The sequence below is a fragment of the Kogia breviceps genome, chromosome 2 (genome assembly GCF_026419965.1).
Source record: "Kogia breviceps isolate mKogBre1 chromosome 2, mKogBre1 haplotype 1, whole genome shotgun sequence".
NCBI classification, from domain to species: domain Eukaryota; kingdom Metazoa; phylum Chordata; class Mammalia; order Artiodactyla; family Physeteridae; genus Kogia; species Kogia breviceps.
In genome coordinates this window covers 113,013,885-113,031,929 of record NC_081311.1, presented here as the reverse complement: position 1 = coordinate 113,031,929, position 18,045 = coordinate 113,013,885, and the positions used below count along the sequence as shown (strand labels likewise).

Here is an 18,045-nt window from a genome sequence, read left to right as displayed (position 1 = left end):
CAGCCCCTTTTACATGAATCTCTTTCTCCTGAATCTCTCTTTTAAATCCATAAAAATCATCATAGTCACTTTCTTCTGTTGAACACTAGTAAGGAAATACACAGCAATTTTTATGGAAGTTCACCAATAGAAGAGGAGATTTTTTTACTTTCTCTGCACTCCTGGATGGCCAGGTCTGAGCATCACTTATGCTTTCCTGAAGGAATATCCAGGATATTCTCTGCCCTTAAAGGAAGAAAGAAGATAGTGCTACAAGTGATGACATGCCTGTTTCTTTGCAGCCAATTTTGTGGAGTTACATCAATGTCGGAACAGTGCATTCTGACTGAGGAGAAAGAACAAAAGAAATCATTATTCATATTGCTTTCCTGTATAGCATAATCACATATCAGAAAAACTAAAATAGGAACCAATAATAGTAAAGTTGAAAAAATCGGTGAAAATATTATAGATAAGAATTATCATTTCTGCCACTAGGGGCTGGACTTTATCAAATTCAAGATTTAATTTCACATTATCACTGTGGACTTCACTCCAAATACTATTCTTCCTATCCCCAAAGCTACTTACTTCAAGCAAACTGTCTATAAATGCAGGCTATTACATGAAGCTAAAAAAAAATCTGAGAGAAATGCAAATAAATGTCATACAAATGCATAGTTTCCCAGTTTAAATGGTTCCTTGGCTACTCAGCCATCTTTTGCTTTTCCTTAGTCAACTCCTTTCTTAGCTTGGGGCGTCAGAGGATGGGATTGAGAGTCCCCACCGTCTAAGTCACCTGTTTGATCTTTTTGGAGACCAGTCCCATTCTGAGAATACTAGTAGCCCCACCCTGAGTCACCTCATTAGCATAGACTCTAGTGTATTTCACAGGGCTCGTTAGAAATAACAAAAGATACTCCTATAGCTCAGAAAATTACAAGGTAACTGAACTCTGTGTCAGAAACAGAGGGTAAAGACCAAATATATATTCTTATTTTACCCAAGCAGTTTAATCCGCTTAACATCCTTCAAAGGAGGCTCATGGACTCCTCTTTGTTGCCTGCCTTTTTCATATTGGTATCCTAAAATATTTTTCTATAGCTAAGCTTTCCCGACTTTCCCTTTCTCTCTGTGGGATCTAACCCTCTCCGATTTTTTTAATCTATTATCCATATGCTATTGACTCTCAAATACTCCAAGACTGATCTCACCTTATATTATTGGTTCCATATTTCCAACTACTTATTTAATGTTTACTCAAGGATGCTCTACAGATACCTCAAATTTAACACATCCAAATCAAACTCATTTTTTCCTCCCATGATACCTCCACTGTAATCTACACTTCTTATAAAATTAGACCACCATTCACTTCTATCATATCCAGTCAAACTTCATGTTATCTATTCTATTTCTTAAACATTTGAGTCCATTCCCTCTTCTCCATTCCCACTGCTACTGTCATTGTTCAAAATATTATGACTTCAAAATACAATTTCTTGTGAGAAATTAGCACATAGCTAATATTCCATGTTCTCTTCTCTATATTCACCAATCCGTTTTTCATGACTTTGTTTAGTTTTAAAATACAAAGTTGATCATAAAGCTCATCTAATTAGTGCTTTCCCAGTGCCTATGTATAATGTACAGCACTTTAGTTTAGCATACAAATAACTTCATTATCCCATCCCAAAACGATTTTCCCAATATCATCTCTTACCATTTCCTCTTATACACACTTACTCCACCTGACTCCTTGTACTTCTTTGAAATCTTTACTGTGTCATCCCAATGGCTTTTCACATGCTGTTTTGTTTAACTGGAACACCTCTTTCCATCTGATCCCTTTTTATTTAGTCTGAGGAAATCTAAATCATCCTTTAAACTCAGCACAATATGCAGCCTTCACATTTTCCCTTCAATTCCAAGCAGGTTCATTTACTTCTCTGTGTTTCTATTATAACTAGAGTATAACTCTATTATAAGGAAATGCATAGAAATGAAATTCTATATCACTAGATGTGTTTCACCTAGAGGTTGAAATCATGTTTTATAAATTTTGGTTTCTTTAGGGATTAGTATGGTGGTTGGTACACAGGACAGACTGAATACACATTTGTCTAAATTATTAGCTGGCAGAGTTTTTTTTTTTTTTTTTTTTAATTTGCCCGGTTGGTTAAGAATCATTAAGTGCCTGCTGCTTACAGAGATTTGAACAAAGTGCTGTAGGAAAAAAGTATTGCGAGTGGAAGTAGGGAAGAAATAGGAGGAGGGCCATAGATATTAAAATAAAAATTAATTAAGATAAAATTTCTATTTGCAACAAGTACTTAATAATTTCCTCCTTTTGATTTAGTGAGGGTGGTTTACATTGCTTAGCTCAGAACTTTTATTTAAACTGTTCATTGAAAATCGTGTTGCCAGACTAATTCTTTGTCAAAATCCTGAAAAACCCAGTGTCGTAAACACTAGAACTCTTCAGCAAATATTCATTGGAGTGCATTTTCTACCTTTGCACAAATATCCAAGGACTTTTAACCTATGCATCAAAAATGCAAATAAATTATCTTTTAAAGTAAAAGATTTGGTATTAAGCTTGATCTTGTATCTCCGTAACTATTAAAACGACACTGAATTTTATGTTCAGTTAGTGTGGTTTTGAAAAGATGTATTGGAGTTGGCTCTTTCTCACTTTTTTTTTTTTTAATAGCCTATTTCTAAAATTTGGAAAAAATGTTTTCTTCAGGAAGAAAAAAAATGCCCAACAATAAATCTGCTTAGAAATGATGTTAATTTACCTTTTAGATCAAGATGAATGTGCTGTTTATGGTACATGCAGCCAGACCTGCACAAATACGTATGGATCCTATGCTTGTAGTTGTGTGGAGGGCTACATAATGCAGCCAGACAACAGATCCTGCAAAGCCAAAAATGGTAAGTTATCTAATTTATGGTCCTTCCAGAAATTATTTCCTATTTGCAGTTCTTTTCATTAGAAATGTATATATTAGAGCAATATGGACTTTGAAGAAATCTTTTTTTTCTTCATTTTAAGGAAATGATCCATACTTAGAAAGCCAGAGAAGTTCTTTTAGTCGTCACTGATCACTACAAAACTCCTTCCATTACAGGAAGTTTCTAATGAACAAAAACCTGTTCAAAAGAAATGGATTAATTGATTTGAATTACCCATCTCTCTCCTGGACTGTATAATAGATTCCTCACTGGTTTCTGTGAGCCTGTGCTTTCCCTCTAAAATTCATATTTCACCTAATAGTTAAAGTTATCTGCTAGACTATAAACCAGACCATGTTGTTATTTTGCTTAAAATCTCCCAATAGTTTTCCCTCATGTTGAGAATAAAACCCAAACTTCTCACAGGGCCTCTAAGGGCTAATGGACTAGTACCATTTACTTTTCCATCTCATCTTCTACTACTTCTCCTTTTATTACACCCCAGCCACACTGGTTTCCTTGTCCTTCAGCCACTTTGCTCTTGAGGTCTTTTCACTTGCTGTTTGATCTGCCTGCAATGCTTTTCCCTATGATAGTCACATTCTTATCATTCAAGTCTTGGCTAGAATGTCAACATTCAGAATGACCTTCTCTGACCATTCTATTTAAGTGTATGTACTCTCTCCATCACAATCTTATTTTCCAACTATACTTATTATTCATACCTATTCTATCACTACATGATTTTTTAGTTTTCTTTATAGCACTACCATTTGAAATGAACATATTTATGTATTTGTTTATCATCAGATTTACCCAGAATAATATAAGCATTATGAAAGTACAGAACTTGTCGGTTTTGTTTGCTGTTATATACTCAGTTCTGACCATTGCCTGGAACATATAGATACTCAGTGAATATTTGTGGAAGGAAGGAGGGAGGGAGGGAAAGAGGAATGAAAGAAGGAAGGAAGGAAGGAAAAAGAAGGAATTAATTTTTCTTTCTAATTAAGATTACTACAATGAGTGTTCCACTCTTAAGTATTTGAATTTCGTGTTTCAAAACTGCCTTCCCTTTACCTCTTATCTGCAAATAAAGCCTACTGTTTCTCCATAGTGTTCAGTCTTAGTACACCCTCGCTAAATATTGTTGATTTGCTAGTGAAATAACCTTGAGGTGCTGGTAATGATAGGATAACACTAATTTTTTGTTGTTTGTGTGTGTGTGTGTGTGTGTGTGTGAACTGAATTAGCTTGGGAATAATATAGGAAGGTATTATACATGGTATTCCATCTGGCATCTTCTCACTTCCTCCAAATCTGGTTTCATTTCCTGCATTTTCAAATTATGAAGTTTTGATGAATTAATGAATGTCCCCTACTCCCTTTTATGAGCAACTGGGAAATTAGGCATGGGATGGAATTCTCTTTCCTGAAACCACATTGAGCAAAGCATTGGATTTGCTCTGCAAGCTGCTGCTGTTTCCCTTTACATCGCAACTTCATGTTATAATTTCAACTATTTCTCTGAGATAGTATGTTCAATTATGTACAAAACACATTTGTATAGAAAATTACCAAGAAAGGAACTCTTTAACTGCTTAGTTTATTTTTTTCAATTGCTGACTTGGTTTATGAAGCCCTACTTATTTTTCAGGGGCAATCGTCTAGAAAAATTAGGTCAAGTTATCTGTTCCTCTTTTTTTCCACCACTGAGAGTTCTGATTTAATATATCAACGGACTAAAGAAGTAGAAGGCTTTTTCTTTGCAGTTTCTTCTATTGATCCACACAATATTGCTGTGAATACACAGGGAGAGTATAATGTAATAAACCCTATACAAAGAAGCACTTCCTCTCTTTCTATACAGAAGGGTTTTTGACAAAAAGAGAATGTAGTCAAAGAGGGATGGTACATGATTTGATGACTCTAGCATTGATAATGGAATACATATGTAAATGCATTCACCTCTAGTGGTTGGCTTGATGACAATATTGGCGTACATAGTTAGAACAATACACAGTTTTCATGGGAATATTCCTGTGGTTTGTAGTTTTAGGAAAATGAGTAATATAGTAAATGAGTACAAGTCTATAACATATACTGACTAGTTCTAAAGGTCACATGGATATTTGAACAATGCATTTGTATAATTCAAAAGAAAAATGATCAGTTTTGCTCTAGTTTTCTCATATTTGTAACAAATGTACAGGAGGATTTTTTTGCTTCCATTAGATTAAATGTATTAAAATTCCATTTAATACATCAGCTTTAAATTTTTCTGTGGCAATTTTATTTACTATGGTATTGCTGTGACTGAAGGGTGCTAAGAAAAAGTTGTAAAGTAAACCCCATTTGTCTTCAGGCTTTGAATTTCCTCTTTTCCATTACCTGGCTGCTTAGATTAGCACCTCTTTTTTTCTTTCTTTAAAATTTTACCCTACTGGATTCTGGAACCTGACTTTCCCTCCAAGTAAAGCCAGAGTTCAAGGGATTCCAGAAGCTGGGATTGTGTGAAATTAGGGAAAGGTTAGAATGGGCTGACCCCAAACAGTAGATGTTTATAAAAGATCCCTAGACTTTAGACAGAAAATGAAACATAAATATATCAGACCCAGAGGATACGGTGGACAGCTAGAACTGCACACAAGAGGAAAGTCTTGCAAAGGCCTTACTAGATAATAGATGGGAAAATAAAAGTTCCTAGGAAAGGTAACCTTTTATGTGAAGGCAGAGGGTGGCAGAGTCAGTTGGCTGGGAAGCTGCTTCTAAGGTGATGAACTAGTTCAGCACAATATATCATGGTCGCTCCCCAACTAGTCACCCCAAAGCTTGCCTGTGGGATCTTATTTTCAATGTGACAATTGATAGTAAATAGGAAAATGAATTTAAGTTAATTGATTGTCCCTCTTTTGTAGTATAATGACCAAATCCAAGTAAAATTCATAAGCCCTAAGAGCACCTTTAAGAAGTACCTCTAGTAGGGGGAGGGGATTTTAGGCCCTGTGGCAGTTGGGAGAAGAGATTAATGTTAGGCAGGAAGCCTTTTCATTCTTGATAATTCATGTAGTACAGACAAATTCTTTTCCTTTCTACACTTAGTAAGATTCCCCTGACTACTGAAATATAGAATCAAGTGTTTCAAAGTTGGGAAAATTTCAAAGGTAATCTAGTCCTATCCATGTGACGTCAAAATAGGTGATTTCCAAATGGAAGAAAATCTACAGAACTCTCAGTATATGTTAAAAAAATAACTTTATGCATACTTGATATTACTATGTAGTAGGAAGCATGCTAGAATGTGAATGTCATGATGGATTGTTCATAACTTTGGAATGGGACTCATGTTAAAAACTAGTCATTTTTGAATTAAATGTTAGGACTTGTCACTTGAAAAAAGATGTTTTAAAGTAACTGTCAAGCATCTATAGGTATCGAGTAAAGCATCCTGTATATTTTTATATTTTTCGAAATTAGAGTTCTAATAATGACATCAAATCTGAAAATGAGTTTTTTTGTTTGTTTTTTAATTTAGCTTACTTTCTTTTAACTGATTTAGAATGATTTTGTTATAGAGGTAGGTGTTAAATGTGGGCACCCAGGATTGACAGTGGGCTCATGTAGAACCTGTGAGAGTGAAAATAATAGCTAAGGGTGTTTAATTTATGAACTGTTGGCAATTTTGAATGAACTGATAAATTCAGGCTCCTTGGACTATACTTTTCAGTGTCCTAATCACTTGCTTAAGGCAGGCATTTACTCAAGCATTCAGTTCTATGGAACCTATAGACTTCTATTGATCTCATCAAAGCAGTAGCAAAATAAAGAGCACTAAATAATTCTATGCTCATCGTTGTTGAGTCACCACATTAAATGGTACCATGTGAGAGAGAGTACACCTTTTTGCCATAGAGCAACCAGGGTAGTGAGAGAAGAGAGCCCATTAAATAACTTTGAGATTCTATTACAGCTTATGCTTTGCTGTTCACTGATTTGGGAGAGGGTAAGGGGAGACTTTTTTGGCGATGGAACTCTTAGTTGTAAGAAATACAAATTATAATCCCTGTGTAATCCATAGAGGCACACCTCCAAACAGCGTTAGAGAGTGTTTTTGTAATACTCACTTTCTTTGCTGCAATTTAAAGAAAGAAAGGAGGAAAGAAAGAAAGAGAGAGAGAGAGAAATAAAACAAAATATAACTTCCTATGGCTCCTACTTCTAATCTCTATTATCATCTACTAAGAAATAGTTTAAAATTTCCTTTTGGAAGGTTGGAGGAGTCATCCATGGTTTTCTGTCAAGGCTGGCTCTGCTCATGGGGAGAATAGAATAGGCTGGTACTTGCATAAAAAGGGACAAGCCTGGGAATTTAAAAAAAAATAAAAGGGAAAGGAAAGGGAAGGGCGCCTGCTCAGAGTATCATACTCATCAGCCACTTGTGATGCTTGGAATTCAGTTATTAAAGTATAATTCCCTTTTTTTTTCTTTTTAAAAGAAACACTCCATATTAAAATTTAAGTGTTCATAGGAAGAGTAACATATTAAGTCTTAGTGACCTTGATAATTTAAGAAACTATGGATCAGATCTGTTTCAGTCTACCATCTGGCTAAGAATGGCTTCCCACAGCATGATATGTGATCATGTCTTGACAACGTGAAGATTCACTATTCAGAGTTTTTACTATTTTTAGATAGTCCAAAGGTCTAGTTCCTGCACAGTTTGTCATTTTATTGAGGCATAACTATGAATTACACTTGATGACATGATGGTGTATGAGAAGCTCTGAACTAGGAGCAAGCCTAGTAGACCAGCACCAGCATAGAAATCCAGATTTGTCATTTTTTACTCAGTCACATATGCATGGAGGAAATTATGTACAATATGGTAAGTGGTAAGTGACAGAGAAGTAGCTCAGTGCCTGGAACAGAGTATGTGCTGGGTAAATGCTTGTTGGATGCTATAAGCAATTTCCTAAACATTCAGGAAGCAGAATAAGGTATTGGGATATTGAGGATCAAAAAAAGGAAGGTCAAAAGGCTGGAAGAGATTCAAAGGGTAATGGTTGTTTTGGGTTTTTTTTTGTTTGTTTTGTTTTTGCCAGTTTCATCATGTTATTTAGGGTTCAAGCTGCCTTTGCTGTAGTAGAGGCATCAAAATTGGCTGGGGAGCTCTGCATAATCTCCATAAATGTGCTCCCTCAACCAGTTCCTCCTCAGACAGACATGCAGTCCGAGTGCGTGTTTGCTGTGCAAATACAGCTGGAGAATAAGCAACACCACCTGCAATCAGGCAGTATATCCTAAGCCTCTATGCTGTACAAATACTAGAGCTTCACAACTCCCTTTGATAACGTGGCCTGGCCATTGAAAGTATTTTTCTATTTTTTTAGAGTACTCCTACCCTATATCTTCTCTGGCCCCTTACTCAGTTGGAATTCACATTCCATGACAGGACAGGGCAAGAATTTCTGATGGATTTCCATTACCCAAATTAAGCATCACACTTTTTTTTCCTACCCACACAACTGTTAATGAGTTTGCCAGTATTGAGGTATAAAACTCCTCATGAATGTTCTATGTCTGTTTTTGCTATTTAAAAAAATTTTTTTTTAAGTTTTTGATATTTTGTTTCCTGGAGGACATCAGTTTCACAGTCTAACACCTTTCTTGATATCTTAAATCTTTTTTCCAGCAACAAATTTGCATGATTGATAACAGTCTTACCTGTTATGTGTTTTATGTGTCATGACACCTTTGATTTACCCATAGTCTAAAAAAATATTAGACACAGAAAAAATGCATGTCTTCCATTTTTTCTACCACTTAACATCTTAGCTGCAATCTAACTGCAGATGTCTTTGTTTGGATATTAAGAATTACATGGCGACATTTATGGGCTCTAGATTTGACACTCAGTAAACTTTGTTTTCAAAAATGACACAATATATAAGTACACATTTCTATCATTTTTTTTAATAGAATATTGATTGAACTAATATTTAAATCCTCAATATAAACTATGTAGTAGATCATGTCATGTTCTACAATTAACTCCCTTTCTAAAATTTGACGAATATAATGAAAAACAAAAAGAAATGAGGCACATTTAAATTCATAGAAATTACAAGTGGTTTAATTTTAAGATTACGCATGGATATCTAATTTTTCTATTGTTTGTTTGAGAAAAGTGTAAGTATAGCACTATTGAAATCCTCAGAAAACCTAAGCTTAAAACCTGACAGAAAAAAAATTTTTTTCTAATAAGGGAGAAATTTTTTTTTCAGAGAGTTTTCAAGGCATCCCCTGTATCAGTTGTAGTCAACAATGTAATAACAGCAGTTAGAGAATGTCTCTTTAGCACTCTTCCCCCAGAGTTCATATTTGACCTTGACTTTGATGACAGATATTCTGCATATTGTCCTTAGTCAAGCTGCTTAATGTCATTTTAGTCCTGAGAAGAAAAAATCCATTCTATTGAATGCATTTTTAAATGTGCGTGAGCATTTCTTCTTCGCACTAGGACCCACACAGCCTCCATCTTTGCTTTCCATGAAAAATAATACTTGCCAACTTATTAGACAAATTATATCTTAACAGACTTTAGAGGTTTAGAACGACATACCATCAAAATACAGGGGATATATATCTAGTAAAGTAGCTAAAAGTTTGGTATATAATCACCATTGAGTATTTAGAACTAGTCTGTTTTTTTCATAGCAAAGTAGAAGATTGTGATCTTAAATATAGGTTATCTATTTACATCCATTGGCAGCCCTGTCAGAAAACAGTGAAATAGATTAAATGACCTTTCCCTTTTCCACCTCTAGATAATGAATTTTCAGATGTCTACCTCCTTCCTCCTTATTCTAAGATGATGGTCTTGTTTCATATTCCCCTGAGAAAATAGAAGCAGTCAAAAGAGAACTTTCTCGTCCTGAACTACATCTACCAATCTTTCTAAATCTAGAACTAATCACTTCATCCTTCTCTTATTTGAATTGAAGAACAAACTGACTTTGTTCCTATCTAAGGCCAGTCCCAGCCTCTGTGCATCAGTATCACCTTCTCTCACCTGTACAAGAGTTAGACTCAGACAGTTGTCTTCTTTATTCCTTGAATCATCAAGATATTCTTTTCTCCTGGATCATTTCCATTATTATACAAGGATGTAGTAAAGAGGCTGCAAAACAACCTCCTTTAAAACTGTATTTCTCTCCAGCTACCACTCCATTTTTCTTTCCCCGTTATAGAAAAAGTCAGTGTGTTGTCTCTTTCTCTATTTTCTCCTCCTCCTTCAGTAGGTCTTACCTTCTTATCACTTACTTAAACCTCTGTTTTCAAGGTTACCAGTGACCTCTAGTTGCTTAATTACTCAATTATCAGTCCTTAGCACACAACTGATCCTGTCTCCTCCTTGAATACTTTCCCTTTTAAAGAGTGTATTCTGGGCTTCCCTGGTGGCGCAGTGGTTGAGAGTCCGCCTGCCGATGCAGGGGACACGGGTTCGTGCTGCGGTCCGGGAGGATCCCACGTGCTGCGGAGCGGCTGGGCCCGTGAGCCATGGCCACGGAGCCTGAGTGTCCGGAGCCTGTGCTCCGCAATGGGAGAGGCCGCAGCAGTGAGAGGCCCGCATACCACAAAAAAAAAAATAAAAAAATAAATAAATAAAATAAAGAGTGTATTCTTGGAGTTCTCCTCTTACCTTACTGGGCATTTTTTTTTTTTTCTTCTCAGTTTATTTTGCTGCATAATCCTCATTTTGTCAGTATTTTCAGCATGCCTCAGTGTTCAGTCCTTTGGACATCTTCTCTTCTTTTATTGATTTCCTAAGTGCTCTCATCCTGTATCATGACTTTAAAAACACATCCTCTTCCATGGTTTTATTAAACATCTAGAGACTGAGACTTGCCAGTTTTTATCACCAGCCCTGAGAGCTTTGTTGAATACCAGATTCACTTGAATATTGAGATCCAACTGACCATCTCCATTTGGAAATTTAATGGAAATATCTAACTCTATGTGTCCCAAGCTCTTGATTCTCTCCCCTCGTAATGCTTTCTCCAGTGATGGCCATCTTAGTTAATGTGACCCCATTCACCCAATTGTCCAAGCCAAAATACTGGAGTCTCCCTTGACTCCATTCTTTCTCTCAAACCCTTTATTTCAAACTTTTAAATATGTTCTGAATTGCACTACTTTCTCTAAAGAACAGCCTGCATCCATGTTCCTACCAATGCTTTACCTTTCTTCGTAGAATTTAACACTGCCAAAAAAATATTAAATAGTATTGGTTTACCTGCTTATTGACTTTCTCCTCCACTAAAATGTAAGCTCTACAAAACCAAAAAATTTTATTAGTTTCGTTAACTGCTGTATCTCTAGCATCTAGACAAATGCGTGGTGGAAGCTAGTCATGCTCAATAAATCTTTGTTAAATGTATAAATAAATATGCAAACACTGAGACAGTATTTTCTTTTCAGGAGACAAAAGTGGCTTTTTAAAGGACCCATGCTTTCAAACTGGAAATATTTTTAAAGCAATTTTTTAAATGTTGTTTTTTATTGTGGTAAAAGTCACATAATATAAAACATAGTATTTTAACCATATTTAACTGTACAGTTCAGTGGCACTAAGTACATTCACATTGTTGTGCAACTCTCACCATCATCCATCCTCCCAGTTTTTCACCTTTCTAAACTGAAACTCTGTCCCCATTAAACACTAACTCCCCATTCCCCCTCCACACCCCCGCACCCCCGAGCCCGTGGCATCTACCAGTGTACTTTCTGACTCTGTGAAATTCGACTATTCTAGGTACCTAGTATAAGTGTAAAGCAATTTTTAAATGAGCCAATATCTATTACTTATTAAATTCAATCATTACCAATTTATAAATTAAAGGGACATGTCTGAATTGGGAAAAATGTGCTTCTATAGCTAAAGAAGTTTCTGTTTGCCACCATTAGAAAGGTGATTAGGAGATTAAAAAGTAGCCATAGGCCACCTCTCAGTAACTAATGTGAACTGACAATCCCTGGACTATCTGCTAATTTTAATATTAATTCAGTAACCTAAAATTTGAATGAATCCGGCTTCCCTGGTGGCGCAGTGGTTGAGAGTCCGCCTGCCGATGCAGGGGACAAGGGTTCGTGCCCCGGTCCGGGAAGATCCCACATGCCGCGGAGCGGCTGGGCCCGTGAGCCATGGCCGCGGAGCCTGCGCTCCGCAACGGGAGAGGCCACAACAGTGAGAGGCCCGCGTACCGCAAAAAAAAAAAAAAAAATGAATGAATCATACTCTGAGATTTTGAGATTTACCAAAATAACTCTTCAATTTAATTAAATTTATACTTTAATTAATTAAATTCAATATAATTAGATTTATTTCATTTTCCTGATTAAAAATCACAATGCATTATTTTTGTCATTTTACTTATTGAAATACACTATCATTCTTTATTTTTTGGAAATACAGTATCATTCTCAAAGTTAAAAAATAAGTAAAATATCTTTAAAAACATTGGCAAATCCATATTCAAACAGCCCTTCATGTGTCATTCATTTATTGACCACTTATCATGTGCCAAGTAAGGCTTTCCAGTTAGTAGCGGAAATATAATACTTCCTTGATCTGGTGGATCAACTCTTTAAGAAACAGGGGAATTGTGAGAGCTGCTGATTTGCAAAATGAGAACCTCTTTGTGTGTGTGTGTGTGTGTGTGTGTGTGTGTGTGTGTGTGTGTGTGTGTGTGTTGTGTGTGTGGCACGATGTTATTGGCTTTAATTGTTTTTCAGAAAATGTTCCTTATTCCTGCGAAACAACATACTTCATTGCTTCTCAATCATCAGATTTCACATTGAAATATCCTCTAAATGAAGGTAGCGGTATTTCACTATTAACATCCAAATAAGAAAAAGGTTACATTGTTTTAAAGTCTGTAGTTCAGGTTGATTGGTAGTTTACCTGAGTTTTCACAATGCCCAAGACAAGATTACAAAAGACAACACTGACCTAATATGCCAGCAATAAACCCATCATCTCATAAAACGGACTCTGCTTTTTTTCCTGTTCCTCCCTATCACCCAAATCTCAAATTTCCACAGACTCTTTAAACCCATGCCCCTTATTATCTACATAAAACAGTCACTACAGTTTAAAACTTTGACTTTATTACATCACCCCATCTCTATGTAGGAACACAACACCACCCATTCTAGGTTCTTCTACCTATTTTCTGAGAAATTAAAACAGCATTTCCCTGTTCAGTAATCCAGATATTCAATGCGTGTGTCTATATAAGTTTTGTTTTTTACTAATAACCTTGGGTAACCTTCTTTATAATTAAAAAGATAAATACCTTTCTCAATTTATATGTGTGAAATTTAATGTGTTCCTGAACCTCTGTGGATTCTCTGGGGCTTGTATTTCTCCATTGGCCCCTGCTTCCAATAGAAATGTCAGCACACATGGTCATTCTTTCTTTCTGTATTGCTTCAATCTAAAGGAGAACAGAAATACCTTTTCCTTTTTACCTAACTCCTTTCCAGACTCACTCCAGACTACTACCACCAAGGCAGTGTATAAACAAGACTTTTACATACTACCTTCCCATCTGATTTGAATTATATTACACCACTTTAAAAGCAAAAACAATTTTAGAAATTAAATGGGAAATATACCTATCCTACTGTATTTTACTCACACATATCCTATTCTATGTATCATTTCCCACTTGATCTTCAAGATATTTTTGTTCATTATACTCTTTCTAAAATTTATATTGACTTTCCATTGCACCCCAAATTAAAAATAAGTTTATCATTTTGACATTAAATGACCTGTGCAATGTTTTCTCAACCTACTTTCTCAGCTACTGCAAGCTCTATGTGAGTTTGAATCTAGTACTTTTTACTTAGTAGCTTTGTGATCTTAAGCAAGTTACTTAAACTCTAAATAACTTAGTTTTCTTACCTATAAAATGTGGATATTAGCACCTGATTCTTAGAGATGTTGTGAGTATACAATAAACTGATAAAGATGAAGCTAGCTCCTAAAATATACTCAAAAAGTTTGCTATTGTCATGATCATGATGAAGTACTTTCACCACGAATGCATGCTGTACCCTCAAACTGAAAAACTGAGGTATCTTCTCAACACATCTTAGTCTTTCCCACATATGTGCTTTTGTCAAAGCTGTTTGTTTCACCTGACTTCCTTTATTCTTCTTCAATTTTTTTTTTTTTAATCTCTGCGTGTCCAATTCCTGTTCTTCCATCAAGGCAAAGCTGAAATCAAATGTCATCATCATTAAGGAACTTGTAACTCTATTAAACAGATATGTTTTTGTACATTTGTGCTGCTGTAACAAAATACCACAGACTGGGTAACTTATAGATAACAGAAATTTATTTCTCTAGAGGCTGGAAATCTGAGATCAGAGTGCCAGCATGTTCTGGTGAGGGCTGCCTTCTGGGGTGCAGACATATTGTATTTTCACATGGCAGAAGGTGCTAGGGATCTCTCTAGAGCCTCTTTTATAAGGGACTTATTCATAAGGGTTCCAGCTTTGGGACCTAAGCACCTCCCAACTGTCACCTCCCAATACTGTCATCTTTGGGGGTTAGGATTTCAACATATGAATTTAGGGGACTCAAACATTCAATCATAGAAAGATATATCTAAACATTCTTTGGAACTCAATGTTACTATACATGTTTTATGAAAGGTACCAAACCTGACTTTAAAAATAGACTTTTATATATATTTAGAGATGTATATATATGTATATCAATTTTTCTGTTAGTTATATCTTTCTTGAAGACAGACTGTCCTGCTGATCCCCTTCAGATACTAGTTGAATACCTTAGAGCTATAAATTCGAAAAAATAAAATAAAAAATACAATAAAGCATTTTCATCCAATCAATTAAGAGTTTAGTATAAATGCATTGTGACAATAAAAGGTAGTGCTAAGATAAATTGCAGTATAGTTGTAGTAATTACATTTTCTTGCTTAGGTGAAAACTGTTTTTAATGCATTTTAATGTTTCCACATTTGATTCATATTTTACTTTTTCTTTGGTAAAATCTGATAAAATAGTTTCCTCTGATATGTGGCATAGCATGTACTTATTCTAAATATCATTCAGTTCAGTAAAGAGATTTTTCCATTGACAAAATAGTTGAGGAAAATGGAGAAACAATTTTGGCCATATGTGTTTTGGAAATGAAAATATTTCAGCCCTGTATCTTTTTTTCACTTATATGGTTAACTTTATCCACATTTTCAGTTTGGTTTAGTTGACTTTGGTCTATAATTTATTATATTATTTGAATAATGCTTTTTTTCTCTTTTTTAAACTAGATAATTTCCTCCTAGTATTTCATATTCAACTTTTTTTGTTCATTGCATAATTTTAGAAGTTTTCTTTTTTTTTTTAAATTCAGTCTCTTTATACAGATTGCTCTTCACTTTTGTTGCATATAGTAACACTTCACTTCCTATGAGGGTTTTTGCATAATTTTTTGCTACCAGTTGTTATCATTCTTCTCATTTCTAACTTCATCATATTTTCCTTATTATTAAAGACTTTATACATTTGTATATGATAAACTAAAAATAAAATTGTTTAAATTCTTCTTTAAGTTATTTTAAGTTTGTATTGGTTGAAAACCAATTCTTTGGGCTGTACAGATAACAACTTTCCCTTTTCCCATGCTTTAGTCTTGCTCTTCATTTTATATATTTTACATGGAAGTTATCATTTAACCTTTTAAACAGTTGAACCTCATTCTTTTTTTTTTTCCTCGTCTTTGAACTAACAGATATTGAGGTGTACCTACCTAACTTCATTCACTGGAGATAATTGCTTACAGTTACAGGATTAATTAGGGGAAATCAGAACACAGGATAACTAGATAATACATATTTTTCTATGTGTATATGTGATATAGATACATTTATGTACATAAATATTTATTAGGCTTATATTTATTTTTAATTATCTGAATCCACAATTCCAATTACTTAAAGTGAAACTAGCTGAATTAATATTCTTAGAATTGAATGGAAGAATAGGGAATTTAAATGAAGCTCTAAAAATTAGTTTTATTCACTCTGAAAACATTTATTTAACATCAGCTATATGTCAAAATCATACTATTATAAGTATATAAAAACATTTTTAGTATATTCTTGACTATGAGAGGAGAAGGATATGTTTGCAAGGATATGGTTATAGTGGCTTGGAATTTAAAGAGATATTTTTATGAATCTAGTCAAATGAGATATTTCATGTTTCCAAGCTTCTCTTTTTAATTCTCAGTTTTCTAATCCGTTTTTAAAAATTAGGACACTGATTTAATATAACATGATAGGAAAAAAATCACGTTCTGATTATACACATCTCTGTAACTGTTTGGGAGAGAAAATACTCTTTTTTATGCTGTTGATATATGGGTGGGAGTGAAGAGGATGAGGACAGTTTTCCTCCTCCAACATGAATCAGCTGACAGCCTATCGTAGAGGTTTATTCAACCTAAGTCTTGATTCTCTACTCCAGAGTATTGACTGAGGGCTTTCTGTGTTCCAATCTCTTCTATGTGGATGATTAATATTTATTACTTCTCATTAAGTGTTGATATAGAAAACCCTTTGACTGAAATCATCTGATGTGTTTTCTAACTGTTCCTTCAAGGAAACTGTTCACTGACTCTAAGTGTGGCATCTGATGTAAGCATCACATTTATTCTTATCAGTCTTTTATCATCATTACCCAAGCTAATGATGATCTTCCCTTGGCATGTGGAAGCAAGTGGTAATAATGCCCACTAGAGATCAGTGTAGTGCAGGTAGAAACAGATAACCTTTGTCAGGCCTATGCCCCTTTCATCATGAAGTAAGAAAAAAAAAGATTTATATCCCTAGCCCCTGATGATTTTTGTGGCTTCTTGTGTTTCAGTAGCTTCTCCCACTCCCGTATCAGGCCTTATGTTTTATTGGTCTTACGTGGGAAACCATAGATAATAATTAGCAGAGACACATGAGTATTACTTCAGTAAAGCACATCACAACTAACACTAGAAGTATCCTTCCTCCAGTATGTCATTTGAATTTTAAAAGTCACCATTATTATATCAAACCATGTCAATTTATGAAGCACCTGACTTTCTCTTTATTGGCTTTCTGTTTATCTGAAGCTTTAAAATCAGTGGTTGATATGTTTTGCGTTAAGATAAGCAACTGACTCACTCAAAAAGCAGCTACAAAAATCAAGTAGATTGACTAGTTGTGTCCAGTAAGCATTGCCTGTATTGACCATTAATTTATTTTTATCTCAGTTTCTCAAGAGAAACTCAATGTTCCTTCATATTCCAGCCTCTCTTCAAAGAATGTTTATGACATACTTAAATTTACTGACTGGTAGGCAGTTTAGAAATTGTTGTCTACATCTGGACTTCGTATAAGCTTGGCAGTAGTGGTTCATTTTTGAATGAGAGGTGATTTCACTAAAGGTCATTTTGGTTGTCAAATGAAGACCATAAGCACTGACATTAGTGTCAGTATATCTTTCTTAATCTGATAACACAGCTGTCTAAGACACCTTCCTAACCTGAGAAATCCATCCATGATCCAACAGGCTTCAGGAATGCCAAGGTCAACTGGAAAACAAACAGAGCTAGTACTGTTGAAAAGAGACCAAGTTTAGACTTCCACATTAAGGAATGGCAAGGGCAAGTATTACATGATTCAATATGGCTTTAAGAGATTGAGAGAGGAGCCAGCTGGCTAACCAAGCTCAGATGTAGTCACGTGACAAGGTTACATAAGCAGAGACAGTTCACAATTTTACTGATTCTTCTAAGAGAACTCTTTATTATGGAAATAATATTAGTATTTTTGAGACTTACTTTTTGTTGGATTATACCAAGCAGTCCAGGGACAAGTTCACTTCTCCACTGGGAAGAAACTGTTGGGCTATTTAGTTTATAATCTCACTGAGATTGTATTGTTGTTTACTTTTGTTTGTTTTTTTTAAGATTAAAAAAACATTTAATGCCTTTCTGAAGGCAGAGAAGAATCCTATGGCTTGATTGAAGTAATTTCT

The 18,045-nt window shown here is 35.0% G+C and overlaps 1 protein-coding gene across 7 annotated transcripts in view; it reads left to right on the top strand.

Moving 5' to 3' along the window:
- The window catches only part of LRP1B (LDL receptor related protein 1B), a 1,895,525-nt gene that overhangs the window by 867,217 nt on the left and 1,010,263 nt on the right, over positions 1-18,045 (top strand). For all 7 annotated transcript variants that reach the window (XM_067025946.1, XM_067025948.1, XM_067025945.1 and 4 more), the window contains one exon: positions 2,788-2,916. In XM_067025946.1, the coding sequence (XP_066882047.1) occupies positions 2,788-2,916 (129 nt within the window). The remainder of the gene's footprint in view (positions 1-2,787; positions 2,917-18,045) is intronic.